The 25,481-nt window shown below is 44.2% G+C and overlaps 4 protein-coding genes across 5 annotated transcripts; all 4 read right to left on the bottom strand.

Moving 5' to 3' along the window:
* Positions 1-2,675: 2,675 nt before the first annotated feature.
* Positions 2,676-10,964, bottom strand: slc25a10b (solute carrier family 25 member 10b). Its single transcript, XM_080520228.1, has 11 exons — positions 10,430-10,964; positions 6,934-7,053; positions 6,432-6,546; positions 6,297-6,345; positions 6,177-6,218; positions 5,451-5,494; positions 5,294-5,364; positions 5,112-5,204; positions 4,952-5,029; positions 4,798-4,854; positions 2,676-3,978 (listed from the first exon to the last, which is right to left on the bottom strand). The coding sequence occupies exons 1-11, from the start codon at positions 10,517-10,519 to the stop codon at positions 3,877-3,879; spliced, it is 861 nt and encodes a 286-aa protein (XP_080376354.1). The 5' UTR covers positions 10,520-10,964; the 3' UTR covers positions 2,676-3,876.
* Positions 10,965-14,869: 3,905 nt separating this feature from the next.
* On the bottom strand, positions 14,870-16,501 carry LOC308147465 (claudin-6-like). Its single transcript, XM_080519604.1, has 2 exons — positions 15,836-16,501; positions 14,870-15,736 (listed from the first exon to the last, which is right to left on the bottom strand). The coding sequence occupies exon 2, from the start codon at positions 15,614-15,616 to the stop codon at positions 14,954-14,956; it is 663 nt and encodes a 220-aa protein (XP_080375730.1). The 5' UTR covers positions 15,617-15,736; positions 15,836-16,501; the 3' UTR covers positions 14,870-14,953.
* Positions 16,502-16,766: 265 nt separating this feature from the next.
* On the bottom strand, positions 16,767-20,817 carry LOC308149450 (GTPase IMAP family member 9-like). Its single transcript, XM_080521184.1, has 3 exons — positions 20,658-20,817; positions 20,407-20,478; positions 16,767-18,776 (listed from the first exon to the last, which is right to left on the bottom strand). Exons 1-3 carry the CDS (start codon positions 20,713-20,715, stop codon positions 17,845-17,847), a joined length of 1,062 nt encoding a protein of 353 aa, XP_080377310.1. The 5' UTR covers positions 20,716-20,817; the 3' UTR covers positions 16,767-17,844.
* Positions 20,818-22,195: 1,378 nt separating this feature from the next.
* On the bottom strand, positions 22,196-24,539 carry LOC308149384 (GTPase IMAP family member 9-like). Of its 2 annotated transcripts, XM_080521104.1 has the most exons (3): positions 24,485-24,539; positions 24,290-24,373; positions 22,196-23,449 (listed from the first exon to the last, which is right to left on the bottom strand). In XM_080521104.1, the coding sequence occupies exons 2-3, from the start codon at positions 24,369-24,371 to the stop codon at positions 22,638-22,640; spliced, it is 894 nt and encodes a 297-aa protein (XP_080377230.1). In that variant the 5' UTR covers positions 24,372-24,373; positions 24,485-24,539; the 3' UTR covers positions 22,196-22,637. The 2 variants fall into 2 exon arrangements, with proteins under 2 accessions (XP_080377230.1, XP_080377231.1); XM_080521105.1 differs by lacking the exon at positions 24,485-24,539 and having other exon boundaries at positions 24,139-24,368.
* Positions 24,540-25,481: the final 942 nt, after the last annotated feature.

Consider the following 25,481-nt stretch of genomic DNA (forward strand, 5'->3'; position numbering starts at 1 on the left):
CTTGCATCTTCCCAAAACCACTTACAAAAGCGTCTGTGACGAGGTTAAAGATGAAGATATTTGTCAAGTGTTTGAACCTAAATCGTTATTTCTTTATTATTTATAACGCCAGATGGTTCAGTCCACTGGATTTGTTGATAACGGTCGAGCACCAGCAGCGTAAAGGGTTAAATTGACTCATTTAAAGCTGAACTGGTCATTTCTTTGTAAATCGATGAAGTCCACTTCACCACTGAACAGAGAAATTAAAGCTCAGATGATCCTTTTAACCTGGTTTTCAGTGACTTAATGAAAAAGTGTAATTTGCCTTTATTTAAGCGGGGAAGATAATTCAGCACACTTCATGCATTTCTGATTTATTGGGTGAATCGTTTCTGCAGATTAATTGAGTTTTATACACTGTTGTGGGAAGTGGGTACAGCCCACAGTGTTTTTCGGGTAAATAAACATAGATATTGAGACTGAAATATTTTTTTAATGCTTTTCGATCGTAGAAATAGTAGACTCAATGATAATAGAATACATTGTAGAAGTATTGTATCTGAAGCTTGACTTTGGGTTTGAATCCAGGTCCTGACAGAAAAGACATGCGTGAAAATGACAATTACTACAAAGAACTTAAAGACTTTAACTTTCAGTTACACTCAAACTTTAATAAACTCAGATTAAAGCTGAGACTGAAAGTTTCTTTTCTTCCCGGCAGTATGTTTACCAGATTTTTGCTGAGTTACAAAGAAGTAATATGATTTATTATTATGAGATCTCCTTCAGATCCACTGTGACCTTTCAGTTAATCTAAAATTATGTCTTCGCAGTCGTTTACAAACAGAAGTACATAATTTACTGTACGCAATACAAATATTAGTGGAGGCAAAGAGGCATTTCCTTCCAAGCTCTCTCTCCTCTAAATGTCTACATTATTATATAAACATGCTATTGCTTGCTGTTTCCTGGTCGTTTTATACATTTGTTTGTTTTTTAATACAATAGAACAGTGACGCACAGTCAATGTACATTAAACAAATTAATTATATTTTCCACTGATTTGTGTTAAAGATGCATTTTCAGTATGACTCTACACATTACTGACATTTTATGAAGTAAAAAATGTCAGAATGTGAGTATTAGTGGATGAAATCGAGGGCAGAAATCACACCCATGACGCGTCACGTGACGCTGTGGTTTCTGTTCCTCAGCATATCAACAATATGAACTTTACACTAATAGTTGTTCTACAGCAGGACTCTCTACGGTCTGTATAATGTCTTAAATGTACGTGTGAGAGAATCGTTCCTGCTGATCGTCACAGTAAAGCAGAGAAAAGTCAAGCCGGTGAGGCAGGCAGTACCCTGCCTCACCTCCAGGGGGCGAATGTGAACTGAACTTTGGCCATAATCTCCTTTGAGACAGTTTTTGTTTTTTTTTTGTTTTTTTACAACAAGATGGGAGTAAGTCAAAAAGAAAATTCAAGTGTGTGATAACTAAACTTTTTGGCCTAAAAAATGTTTTTCTCATTTTGATAGACAACCTTTATTAAAATTGATTAAAGCACCAGAATTTAAAGTTTGAAAAAAAAACCAAATTTTTTTACTGAAGGTCAAAATAAAATTTGTGCTACACACATTTCTACACTTTCATTTGTTTACAGTAAATACCGGAAGTAATCAAAACCACATTAATTACAAAAAAAAAAAAAAGTTTTTCCAACAAATTCAAACGTTTCAAATTAGTGAACTAAATTAAGGTGTAATTTTTGACAGCACTATTTAAATTTTTTTTTTTTTTTAACATCACTAAAGCATATTTCTGAGGTAAGAACAGTCCGGACTCCACAGGAAACAGAGGGTTAAGTCCATGTCTGTGGCGTAGGGAGGCGAGTGTTTGGTGAAAAACCTGGAAGAACGAGAGAAAAGTGACAACCCCAGTATCGAGAGCAATAATAGTCAAAACAATCAACATTTCTTGCACAAGGGCAGAGAGTGAAGTCGCCTCACAGCTCGTTCGTCGATCTGCCAAGTTCTTCCCTCCGTCGCCCGTTTTTATTCCCACCGATGAAGTAGGCGGTTACATTCTCATTCCGACATACAACAAAGTGAGGTTAACACTGGTTAACTGCGTATGTAAGTACACTTCTATGTGAGCTGAGAAGGTAGGAATGCCCTAAGATAAGATATTCCTCTGGCCCGAAGGCCAGAGACCTTGAAGACATCTTAGAGTGGCGCAGTTAAAATATCTTCTCATGAGCACAAGGTACAACGACTCGTGGCCTCGCAGGCGTGAAGCAGCGAACGGTGATTAAAATAGACGTGCACGAATCTACGATAACTTGCAAAATGTTAATTCCCATTATACCAAGTACTAATAATTAATATAAAGTACAAATTTACTTATCAGCGAGCGTCTGTGGCTTTGGGAGGCGAGCGTCTAGGGCCCCCCCCCCCATGTGATGGATTGAGTTAATAAAGGATGGAGCAACGCCGCTCATCGGGGCGAAGTGACAGAAGCACGCCGTCGTCATCTGTCATTACGCCTGAAGTCCGGCGCCGAGCTGCACCTCAGGAGAAAAATCCCCGGGAGCCGAGCGACGGTACGTCCTTGACTTGATGAGGACAAACTCTGGAGTCACGTCACCGAGGCCGTAACACACACAAACACACACACACACGTTGAATTAGTGTTTTAATTTCAAAATCATTGGGTCAGGATCTACAAAACAAAGTCACTAACACAGAACCGTTCCTCCGGTTGGGCTACAAGTCACAGACCGTTCACAGACAATATGGCTGAGTTCAGGAACACCAACATGCAGGCACAGAGGTCCTGGTCCGGAGACCCTTCAGGCTCTTCTTCTGAATGCACCGCGGGGATCGAGAAAGCGTTTTAAACACGTCGCAACGCTGCCCCCTGCAGGCCAGAGAGTGTAAGGCACCCTTGTTAACAGAGCAGGCACAGCAGAGAGGACAACAAACAACAAAAAACTATTTACTGCGTCTGAGCACGGGAACAAGCAGCGCTTGCGTTCTACGCTACAGGTTAGTTTGGGTTTTTTTTGTTTTGCTAAAGTGCCTTTTAAATCAGCTGCATCCTGAGTCAGAAGTGTGACACTCAGAAGAGAAACATTTACGGATGGAAATACAGTGTTTGCACCGGACAGCAGTTCTCTACAGGGGATCAAGGAAACACAAGCCATTAAAACAAACTACAAGAGCCATTATGGTTTTTTTTTTATCCGTCACCCTCTCGGACATCACGACAACAAGCTTGGTCCTCTTCTTCCTCCAGATCTGCCGGTGGAATTAATTCAACAGGAGTTAAGTTAGAAAAGATTTCAATGGCTTGTTTGGTTTCCAGTTGTGAATGCAGAGCAGAGTGCGTTTGGTCTGGTGGGAATGACGTGAGGCGGGACGACGGCTTTTACAACAACGTGAACCTCCGGGAAGCGAGAAAACAACCACGGAGAAAGAAAGAAAAAAAAAAATGAAAACACAAAAACACAATTTAGCAACAATCTGGCGTGTTGGCGCACGCGCCACTGGCCTGTAAGTGCAATTAAACTAACGATTGGAAATTATTAGAGTTAGTATTCGACTGTTTTCCATCCGCCGGACGTCTGTGAGGACGAATCCATTGTCCTCTGGAGCAGGTTGGTCAGCGACGTCTCATTATTTTAGCATTTAGAACTTTCCTAGTAGCAGAAAAGGGGCTTTTTAAGACACTGGTGCTCTGAGAGGTAGAGCAGGAGGAGGAAACACGTCTCCGTCTTCCCTTCTAATCTTGACGAACGGCAGAGGGATGGAGGGGATGAAGCTGTGGAAGGTGGAGGTGGGCGGGTGGGGGTGGGGGAGACGTTAACCCCCCCCCCCCCCCCTCCGGGACTCATGAGATGATGCGGATGCCGAAGTTCTGCCTGAGCTGCTCCAGGAAGATGAAGGTGAGCACCGTGTGAGGAACCAGGCGGATCCCAGCAGGAACCAGACCCTGAAACAGAAACACGCCGTTACACCTCCTCCGTCACGCCGGCCAGGTCAAGACGGGCCGCCGACGAGCCGCCGGACCCGTTTTGACAAGGATTAAAGGCTCTGAGGCGTTTCTGCTCTTCTCGGGATTGTGACGATGAGACTATAACCCCAAAATGGAAATTAAAGCTGCAAGCGGCACCTTGCACTCTGAACCATTTAAACATAGATACAAATATACATTTTGAAGGTTGGAAAAAAAAAAAAAAAAACTTTTATTTTGAAAAAAATGGGTGGAGGGGGCTTTTATATTGAAACCCAACTAAACTCTAATTTCGTTAATCCATGAATATACATTTTTGAGGTTTTTGGAGTAATTCTTAATAAACAAGGATTTTTATTTGGAAAAAAGAAAATGGGGGCTTTTATTTTGAAACCCAACTAAACTAATCTAGCTAATCCATAAATACACATTTTTAGAGTAATTCTTAATAAACAAGGACTTTTATTAAGGAAAAAAGAAAATGGGGGCTTTATTTTGAAACCCAACTAAACTCTAATCTAGATAATCCATAAATATACATTTTTGAGGTTTTTGGAGTAATTCTTAATAAACAAGGATTTTTATTTGGAAAAAGAAAGTGGAGGCTTTTATTTTGAAAGCCAGCTCAACACTTAACATCCATTTTGAAGCCAACATTGTTATTTTTGATAAAGAAGTACTCTTATTTTGAAGGAGTTTGGGGCCTGGCTGCCAACGCCACACCAATTTTTAAGACTTCGTTGCGTTGATTAATACAAAAATCAACACGAATCCACTGAAGCTGTGAGCGTCTGTTACCTTGTAAAATGCCAGCGGACCCAGTCGGGCGGTTTCTCTTAAGCAGTGAGCGACGCCCTGGGGACAGACACGGGACAGGACGGCGTGACGAGAGGCCCGGGACAGAGAAGAGGAGGGAGTCCTGGAGCCGGGACAGGGAAATGGCGGCACTCACCGTGTACTCTCCCTTGGAGTTCATCAGCCTCGTCTTCATCACGTCCAGCGGCTGGCAGAGGAAGGTGGCGCAGCCTCCCTGCGGTCAAAACAAAGCCGAGTCAGCAGAGCCGCCGGGGCCCCGACGGGGACGGGGACGGGGACAGCGGCGATGTACTCACGGCGATGAAGCTGGACACAAAGTGCGTCATGATGTTGTCCCCCATGATGCCCGTCCCCAAAACCAGCTGCTTGGCCTGGTCGTAACACGCCAGCTACGAAGAGGGAGGAGAGGGACGTCGTAGACGTGTGAAGGACATGGTGGGGGGGGCGGGGGGACGGGGACAAGACAAGAGAGCCTCACCTGTCCCACTGTGACCAGAGCGCCTCTGCTGGAGGCCATGGACGCTCCCGAGAAGAGTCTCCTCACGCCCTCTGCGTCGGGTCCAGAGAGCACATCAAACCGTCAGGACGCCGTCCACCCGGAGACATTTCACCCGATTGAGCCGGACATACTGTACCTTCCCTGGCGACTCGGACGAGTCCGTCCACGGCATGTTTGTAGCTGCAGACACAAGAACGAGAGTCCAGCTCAGTCGTCTGCGGGGATTGTTTTATCAGCACCGACTGAATATGTCAAAAACCTTTTGACATACTGGATCTTGGATTCGAGAAAGTCAAAAGTTTTAAGCTTATTTAAAAAAACAAAAACAAAACAGAAAAACCAACAGATAACTACACGGTATTGTTTCACGTGAAAACTCATCATTTGTGCATTTTGGTTCCAGTAAAGTGTCTCGTTTACACGGCAACGTTTTGAAAATGATGTACTTTTCATGTTGGGCCACTAGAGGGTGCTGTTGTTTGTATTTGTAATTAAACCACACACACACACACGTGGCAGAGAACAATCGACTCTAAACATAAACGACGGGAGAACACGGAACATTCTCGTGGCCAGACGAGCAAGTTGGATTGTTATTACGGTGACTGTCAAAATAAAAGCACCAAAGTTCCAGGAGAACACGGAATCGTGACACTTCGTTCCGATTGCCTCTACTGAGCATGTGCAGGAATACTAGTCATCATGGTCGTTTAAAAGTTGGTCGTTTTCTCCTCGATCCCGCGGCGTCTGGGCATTTTTCAAAAAGTTGCACCCGGGGGGGAATCTGTGTCAACGGTCACACAAAGCGCTAGAAAAGTCGAAATGACCCATAAGTGCCTCAGATAAGAGTTTAAAAACTCACTTCCTCCTCTGTTCCGGTGGCAGTTTCATGTCGTTCTGCATCCTGCGGTCAAAAACACGCCGTTAGTTTTTCCTCCAAAGATAAAAACATGGGCTTGTCGTGCGCTCGGCGCCCTCGTACCTCACGTTGACCAGGTCGGCCGGCGTGCCCACGAAGCCGCCGGTGAAACCTGTCGTCAAAGAAACGGAGCTGCGTCGGAGCGTCTGGCGAGCGAGTCGGAAGAGTTTGTTTGTTTTGTTTTTGTTTTGTTTTTACCTCCGAAGGCTCCCAGCAGGACCTTCTGGTAGAAGGGCATGGGGCCCTGGCTGTTGCTGCCCAGCATGTCCCTCACCGTCTCATAGATGGCGAATCGAGTGAGGGAGTAGGACATCTGAGGGAGAAAATCATAGTATATCGATCACAGTATTTTGTTGAATCACTTCCTCCTCTCTCTCTTTTTTTTTTTTTTAATCAACTATTGCCTGAGAAACTGACCTGATGTCAAATTTCCTCAAAAATCCTACAATAAGGACAAACTTCCCATACAACTACTTTTTGAACCCACAAATCATCTTTGATTCTCAATAAAAAACACATGGTTGCATTTTTTTTTTACTTTCACGACTTTAAAAACTAAAAAAATTAACAATAAAAAAAACCCCCGTCCCTTGATATCGTCTTTGCGGTTCCTCGCTCCCCCGTCGTTCTTGATACACTTTGACTTGCTTTGATCCGTTCACAGCCGCCAACTGCGCCGGAGGGCCGGCAGTTCACGTACCTGCCTGCAGAGGGAGGCGGAGAGGCCGCTGTACAGGGCCAGCACCCCGTCGCTCTTCACCACGTGGACGGCCATGCCCACCATCCTCTTCTTCACCTCCTGCTGCGTCTGCAGGTGAACCTGAGAGACGGACGAGCAAAGCAGTGTTCTCGTATTACCGTCCGGCTTTTCGTCACTTTCACATGGTCTCGGTACAAAAAAAAAAAAAAAAACGTTTTATTTACAGTTTAGTTATTTTCCTTGATTTTCGCTCCATTTGAATATCGGATCATAGAAGCTACATTCAGAATTTGCTGTGTCTGCGTGAGCTGGACTGGCTCCACCCACACATGCCCATCTTGGGAAGCCATGTGCCAGAGCAGAGCTGGCTAATTGTAGGAGGAGTCAAAGGGGGGAGAGGCCTACCTTGATTGTGATTGGCTGAACCCCCCAATGACACTATATAGGGTCTGATTTCTGATTGGCTGGTTGGAGCAACACACTTCAAAATCGGAACAGGGAGAGAGAGGACACACTTTCTTCACTTCTGGGGCGTCGCTCCAGGTACGGGGACGATTCTTGCTGCTGGAAAAACTTTTAGAAAGTGAATTTTCCATAATATGACCCTTTAAAAGGTCAAAGTGCAGGATTGTCTGGATTGATGCGATAAAATGCGACACAGGAGCAGCAAAATTAAACTTAAAAAGTTGAAAACGTGATGAAAACGTCTATATTTTCACACAAAAACAAATAATTTCCTTGCTGGTTTGTTGGGGTCGGAGCCTCTCGCCGGCCGGTTTTGCACCACGGACCTCGTGTTCGACGGCCCTGGTCTGGAATTATCTCCCCATGACGCAGAGAGAAGAAGTAATATGTAACTGAGAGACGGTAAACAAACCCTCGGCCTCCGAAAGGTTTTAACAGTTTTTATCAGGAGACGTCTGTTCTGATTCAAGTTAAAAACACTAAAAACGCCTTGTGGTCAGTCCTTCATCGACACACAGACTTTCAAATTCTCTTACATGTTAAGAAGCACATTAAACAATTTTTTTGGTTCAAATGTAAATATGAATTCTTTACTCTGCTCCAGCAGGAAGTCCAGACTGCATGAACTCAAACATTTTAAGTTTTCATTAAAATCTGCTTTATGTTGAGATTGTCGTCATTTTCCAAAGTGAATGTTTTTCTGAAAATATCGACCTTTTCAACACCTATAGTCTGGCTGCACGTGACCCTCGAATGGAAACGTGCTTGACACCCCTGCTTTAACTACGGGGCTCATCAAATACATGTTATGTCCTTCAAAATAAAGTTTCTCCAGTTTGAAACCTCACTGCTGCTGGGATGTCAAGTTTGATCCTGGGTACGGTAAACGATGCGACACGAAATCAAAGAAAAAGGAAAAAAGAAAAGCCATTCATTCATTCGTGTTTCTGGAAATGCAATGAAATGAATAAAAAATGCATTAATTAATTAAATATATAAAATATCAAATCAATTCATTAAAATAAATAAATAGAATGAAATATAAAATGAAATAAAATATAAAATAAAATAAAACATAAAATAAAAAACTATTAAATAAAAAAATTAAATTAAATTAATCACCTCATTTTAATTTGAAAATGTGGGGCTGATGAATTGCTAGTGTTGTGAATTTTGGCAAACATCCGTATTATCGTATACAACTCGATTATCATCATTATTACCAGGAACAAATAGATTTGTAAAGTAACAAAAAACACATCATTGCACTCTGTGTGTGTGTGTGTGTGTGTGTGTGTGTGTGTGTGTGTGTGTGTGTGTGTTTTTTTTTGGGGGGGGTAGATCATGCAAAAGGAAGACAGGAAATGGAACGGCGAAACAAAACCCCAACTTCCAATTGCTCAAAGTCTATTTCGTGTGTTTTCAGGTGAAACTCTTGTTCCTCACCAGGATTTGCATTTGTGCAAACAAACAAGCTGCGACATATCGTCTTCATGATGTGTTGACTGATCCTTTCATAAGACGTGTTCATTCAACAGTAGCTGCATAAATACACACTTCTTTTTTTTTTTTTAAATGCAGATAAACTTAATTTTAACTGGTGAGTTTAAATACGTGTAATCTATTACTACAGAGTCCCAGCCAGGTTGCCGTCGGCGACGCGACGTCGTTCACAGAAAGTAAAGAAGCTTGTGATCTCGTCTGAGCTCACATGAGTGTCATCACATCCTAAACCCACGACGTTGTGCAGATAATAAAACGTTTAGGAGGACGGCTACTTTGCTCGAGTCCTTTCACACTGCAGATCGTTTAGAGTTTGTGGAACCCGGCCTTGGAAAAGAAATGTTGTTTTTTTTATTTAAAAAAAAGCAGCCAGATGTCCTGATCTTGGTCTCCTCCACCCGTTACAGGCGTCGTCAGAGCCGCTGCCCGTCAGGATAAACAAGAGAATATAAAATTACACGGTACACGAGGGTGATCATAGGTTCGGGTGGATCGGCGTCACCCGGTGCTCCGTTCAGCCAAACACAGACGGGGGAAGCTGCGTTTGCACTGCGGCGATTCAGTTTACACCGGTGTAACAAATACACTCTGCTATGTGCCGTTCCTTCACAATAAAATGTGTGGGAAAAGGCGAAACTTGATCAAAGTTGCACATTTTTTTTCATGATGTCAAAGTCAAAGTCAAGTGTGCTAATATGCATGACATCCAGCACAGATGAAATGTCAGTCCTCTTGGACCCACAGTGCAAAAAGGCATGAAAGAATAATGTTAAAAATAACAATAACAATGTATTTATAGTTTTATAGATTTATAGTTAAGAAGATATTTAAACAATACTCTGGATCCCTGGAAAATGTTTGAGACGCATTATTACCTGCGAAGGTGTACCGTCACTAGTTTTATCTGGAGTTTATAGTTTAATAGCGGGCGACTGTTCACGTTAAGGTTAAAGTGGCGGTTATTGACCGGTTGCTAATTCACTATTCTTAATATTGAACGAGAGGAAGAAATCGGGTTTTTGAAGCGTTAAGAGCACTTCTAGTCCTTTTAAACGTCCACTGCAGGAGCTCTTTAAAAAAAAAAAAACAGATTTCATAATAGTGGCAACACAACATGGTGATGCTGCTGTGAGATAATTCAGCCTCAAAGACAAGCAGTCAGGGGAGAGTTTTAAAAAAAAAACACCCAGAATGCAACAGGGTGTGTCACTAGATTTGACACCAGGAGGTTTCGTTAAATTCGGCTTCACGTTGAATTTAAATTGGACCCCACTGGGTTGGAGGACCCCCGCGCGTGCAGGAAGGAGGACATGCAAACCGCACAGAGCTCAGAGGAGGTCATCCAGGGTGGGGGGTTCGAACCCTGCAGGGGGAACCGCTGGATCCTGCAGCCCGGGCCTCTATGCTGCCCCCTCCATGCACCGACTCCAACTGCAAGGGGACGCAGCAGCTGGACTTCGGTGCTCGGATGAGGCTGCAGCACCCACCGCCCCTCCACCACCACCTCCACCCCCGGTCAGCCCCTCACCTTCAGCAGGTCCAGGGGATGCGTGCAGCAGGCGGCTCCGCATGACGCCAGCCCGCCGAAGTACCACCGGGACATCCGCTTCTCGGCCATCGTGTCGCTGCCCGGGGGGGGCCCGTGTTCCGATGCGGCGGCGGGGACTTCCTCGGTCCGGGTCCGCCCGCTTCCTGGCCGGGCTCTCGCGGCGCTCGTGTCGGTCTGCAGCGGCTCACGCGCGGCCTCGTTACTCTTCGAACATCCCGGGAAGTGTGTTTTGTAGCGCGTGTGTCTTGTGTTGTGTCGCGTTGCGTTGTGTTGTGTGCGCGCCGCGGGCCGGAGGGACTTTGGGTTCCCGCAGCATCACGCACACTCACGCCACGGTGCGCGTGCGGGGACGGTGTTTTGTGTGCGCGCGTGCCACGGGGTTCCAGGAAAGAAGAGCCAATTGTAAGAGAGGACGGCGGAGCTGCCTCCTCCACCTCCACCGACGGAGGGGGGGGTGGCGAGATCCAAAGGTCGGGGTAAACGAGGCAAAACAGCCCCGCGCGCTCTCTCACGGGCTCACATACCCCACTCTCGCCACCGCCGCGTATTGTCACGAGCTCTCTTAAAGAGACACGCACGCGGCGCGCAGCTCGCGCGGGCCTGAGCGACGCTCCTGTCGCTTTAAGAGAACAACGGCCCACGTTCCCTGTGACGTTGCCAGGTTTGTTCTCAGGCGAGCGGGATGTTGCCAGGTTGGCTGAGTTTCCGCCCATTTCGCCTGGTAAAAATCACGTTCGAAGCTTAGATTCGTAAACAAAAAGTCTCCGTGGGCGAGTTGGACTGAAAAAAAAAAGTCGACATTAAGTGAGCGCTTCCAGAAAATATGGGAGTTTCTAAAAGTAACTCGCCAGTAATGCATTTATTTAGAGAGAAATAAAAAAGTGCTGAAGGTTGCATCATCGCCATCAATGGCAGATGAAAAGCTATTGGTCACGATCAGTTGTTGGAGAATCAAACACCTTAAAACCTAAAAAGTAAAAACAAAGAAAATAATATCTATTATTAATTTATCCAAGCTTTTAGTCAACTCTAAAGTCCCATCCTCCTACTCTTTGTATATTTGTTGTAATGAAGCTTTTAAATGGATCATTTATATTGTTAAAATAGGTTACATTTCTTCTTCTTTGTCCTTCTTTAAGGCTTAATTATTAAATCATCTTCTCTCCAAATAGGATCCCACTGACTGAGTTGATATGTTGTGTAGTTTTTTATTTTTTTATTTTATTATTTTACCCCTCTGTTAGCTTTCTCTGCTTGTTTTTCCCTTTTCTAATTTAATTTTCACGACAGTGATGTTTATTAATGGGCTTTCATTTCATATAAGCTTCACTTGAGGATTTCTTCTCCTGCACAGTCAGGTTTTATTTCTTGTAATTCTATATTAGATTCTTATTTTGTGAAAAATAAGAATAAAAGTGAGTGAGCCAGGCGCTGAACCCACCAGTGTGTGAATGCCACTCAACATGCTGGGTTATACTTCACATAATTTCTTATAACTTCAATGAAATAATAAATAAATAAATAAAAACGCTTCTTCTGTCCAGAAACTCAGAATAACAGCACATTTTCAATTGTTATTGGACAAATAATAATTAAAAAAACCATGAAATTGTGTTTTGAACAATACTTTAACAACATATTTCTGACTAATGTTTGTAAGGTAATAACATAAATAATGAAGCATAACTCCCACATATGATCAATGTTGCAAACTGCTCTGCTCAAATGACATTTAAATTCATATTTAATAATCCCTTGAATTTTCATTTTTTTCTGTGAATCCCCCCCCCCAAAAAAAAACGTGAACGTGTCCAGGCAAGAGTGGACATTTGGACTTCAGGTTATACATTACAAGAGCTGCAGAAGCTCGTCACGCACGACGGTCACTCGTTAACGTCGTCTGATAAATGAACGCCCAAGAAGAGTGTGATACTAGTCAGGACTGGTTTTGTCAAACTTGTGACCTGCTGGATACTTTCTGACAGAAACTAATCTGACCGACCGTCTCCTGGAGTCACAACGTTCTCAGAATTGTCACAGTTTATTTAAAAAAAAAAAAATAAATCTATTGAAATATTGTTGCAGGGAGAGCCGGAGGTCATTAAAGGTCACACTATGAGAAAATCACAGTGTTTCTGTTTCACATGAAATCACGTTCGGTTCTGAACAGGTTCTGTCTTGAGAAGAGCCTCAGAATGAACCCGTGCTGGTTCCTTTTCCTTCCTTTTTTACCATTTTCCTTCCTCTTGTGCCTGTAAGCTGCTTTAAATCTGTTTGTGTGTGTGTGTGTGTGTGTGTGTGTGTGTGTGTGTGTGTGTGTGTGTGTGTGTGTGTGTGTGTGTGTGTGTGTGTGTGTGTCAGCAGGACAGAGTTCATGGGGACGGTGGCGGGCTCCACGGATGTGTTACTTCCTGTGTGGGTTCACTGCTTCACTCAGTTTTATTTCCCAACACAATCATAAGTCACCGTCATGGCAGCTCAGCTACATTCATAGACGTGCACAGGCCTGTTGGCACGTCAGAGATATTAAACTGCGTTACATAACTCGAAGCCTCAGCCAGAACAGCTTTAAAAAAAAGAAAAAAAAACTCTAACTCCAACTCTTTTTTATCAGCAGGAAGTAACTGAACACTTTTCCCCTTCATGAAATAATCAGTTTGTTCTTGAAGAGGCTCTCATGTCGCGCCACGTCGTGTTTGCTGCCCCCTGGTGTTTTGTTACTGGTACTACTGCCGAATAATGTGATTTCTGCCTGGAGAACAAATAAAAAAAACAGATAAAGTTGGCCAGTTTTCCCCCAAAAGGTGAAGGGATCACATTAAAGTTAAAGTGAACTCTTAAAAAATAGACTTGGTTTTGAAGTGTTGTAATTTTGTAATGAATCAAATGCATCTTTATTTTTGTCCTGTCCTCAATCAAAAAGAAAAAGAAAATTGGGGTGATATTAAAAATCGTATTTCTCTCAAGATTAATGATGTAAACAATTTAGACCTCTCTGACATATTAGACTATAAAAAGCACCCAGACCCTGCATTATGTAACGTTATTAATATACTTCTGATGTTGGGGAAATATCATTTACGCTGGAATAAATGGAGGAATATGAAGCTGTTCAACTGTTTTAAAAACAAGTTTAATCTCTATCTAAAATATACAAAGATGTGTCTCTTTCTCTTTTGATTTAAGTTCAGTGTAAAAGCCCAGATGAATGTTTGTGATTATTTACCTGTATTAGTTTGTTTATGCACATTTGACTGCTTCCCCCCTTGTATTTTTGTTTTGTTTGTTTGTTCTATTTTCTCTTTGTGATTGATGCCTGCATGCTTCGCCGCCACTAGAGTTTGTAAATGTTCTTGTTGAATAAAAAATATTTTTGATAAAGCAGCAGATTCACAACAAATGTACAAAAAGAGAAAATGTCACACTTTTGTCCAAAACGAGAGACGACTAACAAAAGGCTCATTGAAATGTCAAGGACCGAAAAGACCAAAAGAAAAAAAGGTGGGTGATAATTGACACGTCAGCTGTTCTGCACACGTCCACAATATTTACGTCCCAAAAAAGCCTCCGTGTCGTTTGGTAATTCATGAAATGTCAAAATGTTTATTGGAGGTTTTACATTACGTCCCTACTGGCAGTGACAGTGAAACAGCAAACAGTTTGTGAATTATAAGTCTCATTAGCAGGAAGTTAAATGGTCAAAAAGTGGCGTTACCTCTATGAAACATATAAAGCATAATAAGAATCAAGTACTTTTTTATCATGTTTTTTTTCAAATGTGTTTTGTTTTTGCTTTATTCATTTCAAATTATCCATTAATTTAAAAAAAGACAAAAAAAGACAAATGTATCCTAACAAATGTACATTAAATGCAAAGTAAAGTTAATAAAACTTAGATATTCAATAATTATTACACATATTTAAAAAAATTTTTTAAACTAGAGGACGTATTTACTACTTTAATTGAACTCGTGTGGAAATATGTGCCGAAAAAATGCACTTGTCTTTGATAATCTAACTTTAAAATATAATATGTGACAAGAGTATTCTGTATAACTCTACATTTCTATGAAGACGTTAAAGAAAAAAACAAATTCCGTTTGTTATTCAGTGAAATGATAAGATTTAAAAAATAAAAAAGTGTGAGAAGTAATTAAAACAAGCAGCCGCACTACTGCACCCGTTTACTACGAACACTGGCCCTGTGTACACTCACAGCCCACACACAAACACACACACAAGCAAGCAGAGGGCGACTGGAATCCAAGAAATGTAAGTCACATGCATTAGTGAACATGTCATCATCTGAAATCCTCCCACAGCTCGTCTCCACTCCCACTCGCCACCGAGCTTTTACACCCCCCCCCCCACCAACAAGCCCTCCCCCTCACCCTCCCCCGCCACACAATGTAACTCAGTCAAACGCCCCAAAATGCAAAACCGACGTCGGTTTTTGGTTTTTGCATGAAATAAGAGAAAACAAGAGGACGTGCGTTGATCTCATCAAACAAAAGATTTCTCCGGTTGCTTGGCCTCCGCCGCCGCCTGAGGGTTGTCCTTCGCGGCTCTCCCGAACACCGGCGTCGCCCGGGCCCCTGGTGGAGAGGAGCCGATGTGCAGCAGAACCCCCCCCACCAGGAGCATGACGCTGGCCCCCCAGCCCAGGTACAGCGCCGGCCCCAGCTCTCTCTTCAGAGGCGCCGCCACCTTCGGGTCGTAGAAGTCCCTGATGACGGCGTGGGCGGTCCAGCAGATCGGTACCAAGTAGGCGAGGCCCGCCACCGCGAAGAGAACCCCCGCCACCCGGGCCAGCCGGGCCTTGTCGGCCTGCTTGCCGTCGCCCAGGCAGCGGGTGCACTTGGCCCCGGCGACGGCGAGCGCCAGGGCCACGAGGCAGAGGAGCAGGGAGAGCACCGTCAGGCTCCGGGCGGCCTGGGCCGACGTGGGCAGGGCCAGGGTGGAGTCGTAGGCCTTGCACTGGATGTGACCGGTGGTCTGAGACAGACAGTTCATCCACAGCCCCTCCCAGAGCACCTGGGCGATCACCAGCTCGCCGCCGACGAAGGCCGACACGCGCCACAGCGGCGCCGCGCACACCAGCGCCCCGCACACCCAACCCACCAGGGCCAGGACCAGGCCCAGCAGCTGCAGGCCCGTGGACGCCATCGTCGCCTGGCACGACGCACGCCCTCGCTCGCCCCCCCACCCCCGAGGACGTCTGAGGATCGCAAAGAGACGGAGGTCTTCGTGGAAATGTGCTCCTGGGGGGTTTTCTATCCAACTTTGCTGCACGGATGTCGACGGGGGAGGGGGGGAAGAAGGAACAAAATTGACTTTACGAGCGTCTATTTTCAACGTGCTCTCGGGGATATCTCGTCAACTCACGTCTTCAAGGGTCGTCTTCAAGGGTTGTCTTCGGGGTCGTCTTCCGGGTCGTCTTCAGGGTCGTCTTCAAGGGTCGTCTTCGGGATCGTCTGCAGGGTCGTCTTCAGGGTCGTCTTCAAGGGTCGTCTTCGGGATCGTCTTCAAGGGTCGTCTTCGGGATCGTCTGCAGGGTCGTCTTCAAGGGTCGTCTTCGGGGTCCTTCGTGCGATTCTGAACCGATACGATGCCAGACGAGGGTCGACTTCTTCTGATGTGGCTGGACAGCCTGTCGGGCTGCTGTGGGAGGGAAACATGCTGCATAACACACACACACACACACACACACACGCCAGCACAGGGACACTGTTGTCCGCTGCCATGTTGTCATCACTCCGGGTCGCAGTGGGCAGAAAGCAAAGAGAAGAAGCCTTTGAGACGAACCTAATGTTTGTCAGACGGGTTAACGTGTGACGCAACAAGCAATTTTTAAAAAAAAGAAGAAAAAAATTGAAGAACTTAAAAGCTTTTATGTTCAAATGTTTATGTTTTTTGGTGTAAAAAGCTTTGCCTTTTAGAGGAATTATTATTGGAGCTCCTGTTGAGTGAAGATTTGTTTGCTGAGGTTTAGTTATGACATTTTCCGCCACTAGATGGCGTCAATGTCCAAATACCAGCTTCACCAGGAAACCAGAGAATAGATGACTAGAAGTAGTTATTTAGTCAACAATTCACTTCAACTGACATAAGAAATTAAAATATATCTACTTTTTAATGGTTCAAAATGTCCCAGACAGTCCTTATATTGATCGAATTAGATAAAACTGGCTTTTTTGTATTATATTTTTAAAATGTATAACTTTTCTCTTTAATGAGTTGAGTATTGTAGTAAAAATTTATTTTTATATTCACATTTTTGTCTGTTTTTCCACCCAAACAAGGGGTAGCCTCTCTAACCTGCAGGCATAATAGTTAATACATCTAAAATGCCAAGATTCTTTTTCACCTGATGATGGCAGAACCGAAGGATGAAATTGCTAAAATCAGCTGCAAAAACAAAAAAAATTTGAAAAGTTTAGCTACTGAATTGTAATTTAAACTTTATAACTGCAATATAAGATACATTTTTTATATCAAAACAATATAAAAGAAAGTTTAAGAGCAGCACGGGTGTAATTTAAACGTGTTCCGCTTACATTTGATCTGGTGTAAAGTTATGAAAATTGTTGTTTCGGTCATAAAGGTTGCAGATCTGTGACGTAATCTACTCTCGCTTACACTTTTCATATTTAACCGAATAAATGAGGACAGAAAAAGATAGTGTTTATTAACGATTGTGTGTTTTTTGTGTTTTTTTTATTAAAGAGGGTTAAAAAAAAATCCACATAAGCTTGATAAAAACAAACAAACCAGAAGCTTTAGTTTTCTTGACTCTTGGCCATATATGGTGTGTTTGAGCGTTAGCGTTAGCATTAGCTTAGCCCGCTGGGCGGCCCTTGTTTTCCTCCGCTAAGAGCCGTCACGCACGCTCGCCATTGTTTCCCCACTTCCTCCAGGACAATGAGCTCGTCATGTTGCCAATTATAAACGGCGCGTCACAGCGTACGTGAGGAGCGACGCTTCATCTGCGCGGACATTTTTTTTTTTTTTTAAGGAATTATCACATAACTTATCACACATGAGCCACATGTTCTTTGCCTTAAACGTTCAAGTTCAAGTCACAACAAAAAGGGTGAAGCAAGGACAAAGCCAAGCCTTTCAGTTCATGCTTGTTTTACTCTTAAATTCACATATGTGTGTGCGTGTGTGTGTGTGTGCGTGTGTGTATGTGTGTGTGTGTGTGTGTGTGTGTGTGTGTGTTACTGCTGAACTTCAGAATAAAAGTAAACACAGTCACCAGTAGGGGGCAGCACAGTGACGCCCGTCAAATCCACGGCTACTACTTTTAATCCGGCGCCCCAGATGAGCTGCAGATGAGGCGGCACGTCCTCGCCGCCGCGCGTCCACGCCGCCGCCGCGCGTCCACGCCGCCGCTACACCGGCATGCCGGCCTTGGCTTTGCACTTCATGCCCTTCCATATGAAAATGGCGGCCAGGCCGCAGAGCGCCGCCAGCACGAGGGCGGGCGCCCCGAGGGCCAGCGCCACCGTGGTGTCGGCGCCCACGGCGATGACCACGCCGGCCAGCAGCAGGGCCACGGCGCCGGCGGACGCCACGCGGGCGTTCTTCCGCCTGGCCTTCTTCTTCCTCTCCCCCTCCCTCAGCTGCCTCTCCCTCTCGGCGTCCCACTCTTTCCTCTCCTCCTCCTTCTTCTCCTCCTCCTCCCGCTGCCGGCGCTCCTCCTCCTCGCGCAGCTTCCGCTGGGCGCGCTCGTACATCTCGTTCGTGTAGTGCTTGCCGCCGTTGTCCTGCACCATCTCCCTCACCATGGCGATCAGCTCGCCGACCTGCCGCCGGTCGTCGGCGTCGTTGTTGTTGAAGGCGTGGTAGCGGCGGCCGAACGTGATGGAGAGCCGGCGCAGCTCCTTGCACTCCTTCAGGGCGCTGTCGGCCTTCGCCTGGTCCTTGCACGTGAACAGCATGATGGTGTACATGGAGGCGTCGTCGCCGAAGTTGTCCTGGATCCACTTCACGGCGTTGCGCTCCTCCTCCGTGAAGCGCACGCCGAGCCGGATCACCAGCAGGAAGGCGTGCGGGCCGGGCACCGACATCGTCACGCACTCCTCGATCCGCGTCTTCAGCTCGCCCTGCGTGATGCCGGTGTCGAAGAGGCCCGGCGTGTCGATCACCTGCACCGCCGTGCCGTCCACCTCGCCGCTCTCCGTCTCGCAGTGCTTGGTGACGGAGACGGGGCTCGGGTCCTCCCTGAAGGCCGCCCGGCCCAGGATGGTGTTTCCCGTCGCGCTCTTGCCCGACCCCGTCTTCCCCACCAGGACGATCCTCAGGCCGCCGGGCAGATCCAGGGCTGCGGCACAGAGACGGGAGACGTGAAATTCAGGCGGTGCAGGACACTCGTTCTGCACCGGGGCCGTTGTTTGTGTCACGGCCTCGTTTCGGTTTTCAGAAATACAACAAATCAATTAAGAACAAGAGCTGAAATGAACACATGGAACTATTATTTGGTTGGTTTGTTTTTGCAGCAACTCAATCTTCTAGATTTAATTAAAGATATAAATGACACTATGACGCTGAACGACGGAGGTATTTAAGACAAAAGGGCCTCGACGGTGTGCAGAATATTTTGTCGGCTATATTTCCAGATATCAAAACTCCCGGGTTCATGCGGTCATCGCTCACACGGACGTGTGTCAACAATGAGGTTCACACTTTACTGGACGGGCAGTTTAATACTTGGATGTTGAACGTTTCTATCCCGGCGTGCAGTTTTGAGGATATTCTACAACATTTCTGAACATCCCATTTCCACCTGAACACACCTGTTTATTTATTTTATTTATTTTATTTATTTTATTTATTTTATTTATTTTATTTATTTTATTTATTTTATTTATATTATTTATTTTATTTATTTTATTTATCTATCTATCTATTTATTAAATTAATACAAAAAATTTATTTATTAATTTATTTTATTTACTAAAATCTACAAAAATGTATTTAGTTTTTTTTAATTGATTTATATTTCATTAATTTATTTATTCATTAATATTTCATTCATTCATTCATTCATTTATTTTTTATTTATAAAATTCATTCATTAATTATTTTTTTTTTTATAAAATTCAGAGACTGGTTTTATTTATTTATGTATGTATGTGTTTATCAAATTAATCAATACTTTTTTAAATGTATTTATTAACTTATTTTATTTATTAAAATCTATGGAAAGGTATTGTTTTTTTAATTGATTTATTTTTCATTCATTTATTAATTTATTTTATCATAAATATTTCATTGATTGATTCATTTTTTTTTTTATTTATAAAATTCTTGATGTCAAAAAAATCTCTTGGTTTATGCAACGTCTCCTATAGTTTATGTCAAGAATTTATTATATTTAACAAGATTTACCCTGTCTGGTCCTCTCCTCCTCTCCTCTCCTCTCCGCTCCTCTCCTCTTCTCTTCCTCCTCTCCTCTCCTCTCCTCTCCTCTCCTCTCCTCTAACCCGGAACAGCAGAAAGCCGCCACCTCACAGTCTGGTTAAGGTTTCTTCCTGTAAGAGGGAGTTTCTCCTTTCCGCCATCGCTCATGCTTGTTCATGTGGACTTGTTGGGTTTCTCTCTGTTAAAAGCGCCTCGAAATGACCCGTGTTGTATTTGGCGCCACATAAATAAAGTTGAATTGAACTACAGGTCATCCATGTGCCTCAAAAACTTCTGAAAACTCATTTCAGCCCCAAATAAAACTTAAATCTGTTCAGAATCAAGTATAAAAGATTCACAACAGGCGCTTTTTGACTTTTTGTGCTAAAAGTTGCAAACACAAGTCAAATAACACCGGATCGGCAACACTGGGATGATAAATTGCCGGTAGCAGTTGAGAGTATAAGTACCCATGTCAGATCCCATCAGAGAGTCTTAATGCTTTGTTTCCTCAGAGACAATTAAAAAAGAAAGAAAGAAAGACAACATACCGTCACAGTTGTTGAGGCCACACCCGTCGGCCCGAGGCAGAGTCCGCTGCTTCTTCTCTCGGAGTGGAATAGCTGCGACACGATAATCACACCGGTGAGACACGACTTGGAAACAGACCGTAAAGTCACCGGCGTCACGACGGGAAATATTTGATCTCCTCAGCTTCAGTTTGTCACGCTTCCATAAAACCAGGGCCTCTCGCCCGCTTCCTGTCTGGGACGGCTGCGAGTCACAGAGGCCTTCGTCTTACCTTCTGCCATTTCTTCAGATCTCCCTCTTCCAGGTCCCGGGTGTCCGAACGCGTTCATCCAGAACGATCCAGAACGTGAGGCGTGAAGTTTAAGACGAGCTCCCAGGCTAAACGTCGCTCACATGAGTTGGTCTGAGAAGCTTCTGGACGCATAGGGGGCTTCCTATTTCCTTGCATTGTCCTCAGTTTACATGTGAATCCCCCCCCCCCCCCCTCCTCCCCCCCCTCGGAGGACGTCCACAGTCCCGGGAATGTGCTGAGCAGGGTTTGTGGGACGAGGACAAGTTTGGTGCGTTTCGTTCAAGTTTCCCGGTTTTCCATGGCGTCGGGTGAGCTCGCACATGGGCGCCCAACGAGGTGCGCTTGTTTTTTTCCAAATGAGGAGAAAGCCAGAGGGGGGTGGGGGGGGGGTCACGTTTCAAATACAGAGGGAAAACAAAACCTGCTGCATTTTGACCTCTGACCTCAAGCGTCCAATGAAGTCGTCTGTTTGTGAAATCACAAATAAAAAGACGCAAAATCGCTGTTACAAAGATGCAAAACTGGCACACAAGTACACATGTAGTTGAACATTACTAAACTAGCACGTAACAACAACTAGCACATATAACTCATAACATAAACTGACAGTACGTACGCTAATTAACTGCCGTCAAGTGAGCCCGCACTCAATTTTAACTACACTTTTATTAACGCCTTTACGGTAAAACACAAGACAGCGTAAGGCCGCAACGCTGGAAGGAAATCCTTCAAAATTAAAGCCCTGAAAGCAAAGACAGACAGATAGTCTATTTTCAAAATGCAATAAAACGGAATCCTTCATAGGTTTACACCCAATTTCACTTCAGTGCAAAACTAGACATACTCCTTTATTACTACAAGCAATATAAAGAATGTTACTATAGGAATTTGGAGAAAAGTACTCTTAAACCTGGAGCAAATTAACAAAGACGAGACCATTATTTTCGACCAACATATCCAAGTTTAACATTACTTTTCTCCACATTTCTACAGTAATATTCTTTGATATTGCTTGTAGTAATAAAGGAGTCTGTCTAGTTTTGCACTGAAGTGAAATTGGGTGTAAACCTGTGAAGGATTCCGTTTTATTTCATTTTGAAAATAGACTGTCTGTCGTTGCTTTCAGGGCTTTAATTTTGAAGGATTTCCTTCCAGCATTGCGGCCTTACGCTGTCTTGTGTTTTACCGCAAAGGCGTTAATAAGCGCGAATGCTAATTAGCACATACGCTAATTCATAGCTAATTCTTAAAGTTATTGCCACATGAGGGAACACACATGTCACAGTTATTGCCTTCTGATGGATTTAAACCCGTAAAAACTGAAGAAAGACGTTGCACAACCGTCATTGAACTTTAGCTGTTACTTCCGGTGAGTCACTTCCTGTGTCAAAATAAAAGCGCGAAGGCAAAAGCTGAACAATAAACAGCATAAAATGCATTCTGAAGAACAGGAAATCTGCACCAAGCAATTTCTGCTCTAATTATTGAACGTTTAATACGGACGGCAGAACAAAAGGTCTTTTTAAAAATGTTTTTAATGAGATTGAAACGAATAAACAATCAAAGCCGTAGTGCTTCATCACGCAGACCCCCGCCTTGTCCAAAGTGAACAAAAATAGTTTGTACTGCTTCCTTTTCTGACCTTATACAAGCCTCACGTTGCCTTTTGAGAGAATCCATGCATACATTTGTACATTTCATATTTTGCTGGAGTTTATTAGAGCCTCATAGAAAATCAACAATAATGATAATAATATTAAATTAAATTTGAGTATCGGGATCGGCTCAGAAGTAAAAAAAAAACCTGGATCGGTGCTTCCCTAATTCCTGATTTTTCTTCATAAGATTCAAATGTAAAGGAAAAACTAATCCAGCTGATGTTTCTTTCAATAACGTGACGGCTCCTCGGTCCACACACTTTGTAGGGAAACAGGTTACGGTCAAATCAAACTGCTTCCTTCAGTTAGCGTCAGACACGCAGTACACGCCTGTAAAGGCTCCAACTGTTAGCCCTACAGCTGCGGCGTAGGGGAATGCCCATCCTGCGCCCACAAGTCCTGCGGAGACGAAACCTAATTTTTTACACAAAGCAAGTTTTTCCTCACTTTCCCGCTTCCTCCTTAACCTCTCTTCTCTTTCTTGCTGCCGTCTCCGTATCTTCTCTTCCTTCTTCCTCTGGGCTTTCACGTAGTCCTCACTGGTGTAATGGCGTCCTCCATTGGCGCTCACCATTTTGTCTATTTTCCCCAAGAGCTCGGCGACCTGCTTCTTGCCCTGCCCCTGCTTATTGACGAACGCGTGGTACCTCCCGCCGCACTGGTTCAACACCCGTTGTAAGTCTTTGCTCTCGGACACGTACCCGGCCAGCGTCTTGCCCCCCAGCGAGTCGGCGTGCGTGAACAGGACGACGGTGAACAGCGACGCGTCCGAGCCGAAGTTGTCCTGGATCCACCGCACGGCGTCCCGCTCCTCCCTGGTGAACCTGGACTTGAGGCTGATCACCAGCAGGAAGGCGTGCGGTCCGGGGACCGACTGGTCGATGCACTCCTCGATCTTCTCTTTCACCCGCTCGGCGTCCTTCTGCGTGTCGAACAGGCCCGGCGTGTCGATCACGGCGATCGTCCCCCCGTCTCCGTCCACCTCTTCCCTGTGGCAGCCGTCGGTCACCGACTCCGGGGACACGTCCTCTCGGAAGGCGGCGCGGCCCAGGATGGTGTTTCCAGACGCACTTTTCCCCGATCCGGTCTTCCCCACCATGATCAGTCGCAGATCTTTGAAATATGTGGAGGGAGATAAATCAGAGTTACCGTAACGCGACTGCGTGCAGCGTTCTGGAAAACAATGGCAATACTAGTCTGCGTTTATTCAACATTATCAACTCAAACGTGGAATAAAACACAGTCAAAATCAAGGATAACTTTCATTAAAGTAACTGCAGACATATTGTTGAAAATGCTCACGTTTAAAAAAAAAACAACAAACAACCTCATTCCGGTTATGTAAAAGCACAGGACGATAAATGTTGACTTTTATTTTCAGAATTGTATTTATTTGAACTAAAAGTAAAGCAAATATTTGGATCTGTTGCCAATTCTGCTCCAAACCAATTCAAAACAAAACTGAGCTTTATGTCACACCTGAATGGAGACAATAAGAATCAGACAGATGTTTATTCACTAATGCCTTCAACAACAACAACAACAACAAACTGTTCCACTAAGAGCGCAAGTATTTGGAAACACAAATATATTAACACCAATCATTCAAGAGTTTGTACCTAATCATGCGAGTTTAATTTAAAGAGTGCCACGACTTTCATTTTATTAGAAATTTAGCTGAATTCTTTTTACAGCTGAATTTTTTTGCAGCTGAATTTTTAGACACATTGAATTTTTACACACCGAATATTTTTAGACGTTGAAAAAAAATCAGAAGCAAAAAAAAAAAAAAAGATACATACTTGAAATTCGAGTTACAAATTCGAATTCAGAACCTGATGGCACAGTTTTACTTCCACAGGATCAGATCTTTCCTGTGCTGTTCCCATGGAAACACAACTTTCTCCCCGAGCAACCCTTTCATATGAAGTCTGTACATTTGAATTTGCTGACCTCGACGCACACTTCCGCAGGTAGAGGAGAGCGCGAGCAGCACATGGACGCACAACAACACGTCCAGCTTTCCACACAACATGTCTGCAACAGAGGAGTCAAGTCACAGAAGCAATGTGATGAGAACAGACGTGCAACTGCACAACACGTCATCCTATTTATAGTGTTGAAAATGAGAAATAAGCAGGTTCATACCGTTGTTGTTTGTTGGGAGGTCTTCTGGTGATGAACGGAGAACAACAGCGCTCCTTCTCTTCTTGTCAGTATAAGTTTCGTTTTCCTCCTAAACTTTCATTTCCTCTTTCAGCCAAACACAAGCCAATGAATGCTCAGCAAGCGTGGCCCTACTTTTTAACTCTTTGGGGTTTAAACAGCTGAAATGAAACTGGGAAAATGCTGCAGTGATATTATAGTACAATATACAGTACGTGGCGATTTGTTTTTTCAATTAACTTGAGGGGCTTTAAAAGTTTGAGTAAATACACAATTTTATACCATATAAAATATATGTAGGAAATAGTTCATCAGGATTACACACATTGAATGTATGATGTTGGAAAGCACGTTCGAAAAACACGGCTTTGCAAAAGGAGGACACATGTGGGCGTCAGAATTTAAACGTCTTTCTCACTGTGGTTTGGTTCCACACACGCCCTGCGATTAATTATTGGTTTTTAAAAGTGCCCTGTGTGTTTGCTCTGTGAGGGATGGGGTCCAGGTCACCGGACTCTGAACCTGGACAACCTGGATTAAAGCACATTTTAGACATATTTTGTTCACGTCAGGGCCACAAATAAATCCCATTTTTAAAACACTGCTGTGAGTCGCTCGTTTAAACCACGTCGTACTGAAAAGGGGGGGGGGGGGGGGGGGGGGGGGGGGGTTGGGGTTGTCTGAGAAACACCGATGACTTCCAGAAACAAAGTTCTTTTTTATTTTTCACTGAGACCTTTTCATTAAAAAAAAAAAAAAACAACAACAAACATTGACCATGTGCGTAGCCTGCCCTCTGCTGGAGGACAGGACGCATTGCACGCACAAATGTCCCAGAGCAGGGGAGTCAAACCTGCGGCCCGGGGGCCAGAACCGGATCCGCCAGAGGATCTAATCCAGACCATCATGTGACTTTTTATTTTTTTCTTTATTTTTTTTTTAAAGTATAAATATGAAAACTGACAGAGGCTGATCTAAA

Source organism: Blennius ocellaris, assembly GCF_963422515.1.
Source record: "Blennius ocellaris genome assembly, chromosome: 3".
NCBI lineage: Eukaryota > Metazoa > Chordata > Actinopteri > Blenniiformes > Blenniidae > Blennius > Blennius ocellaris.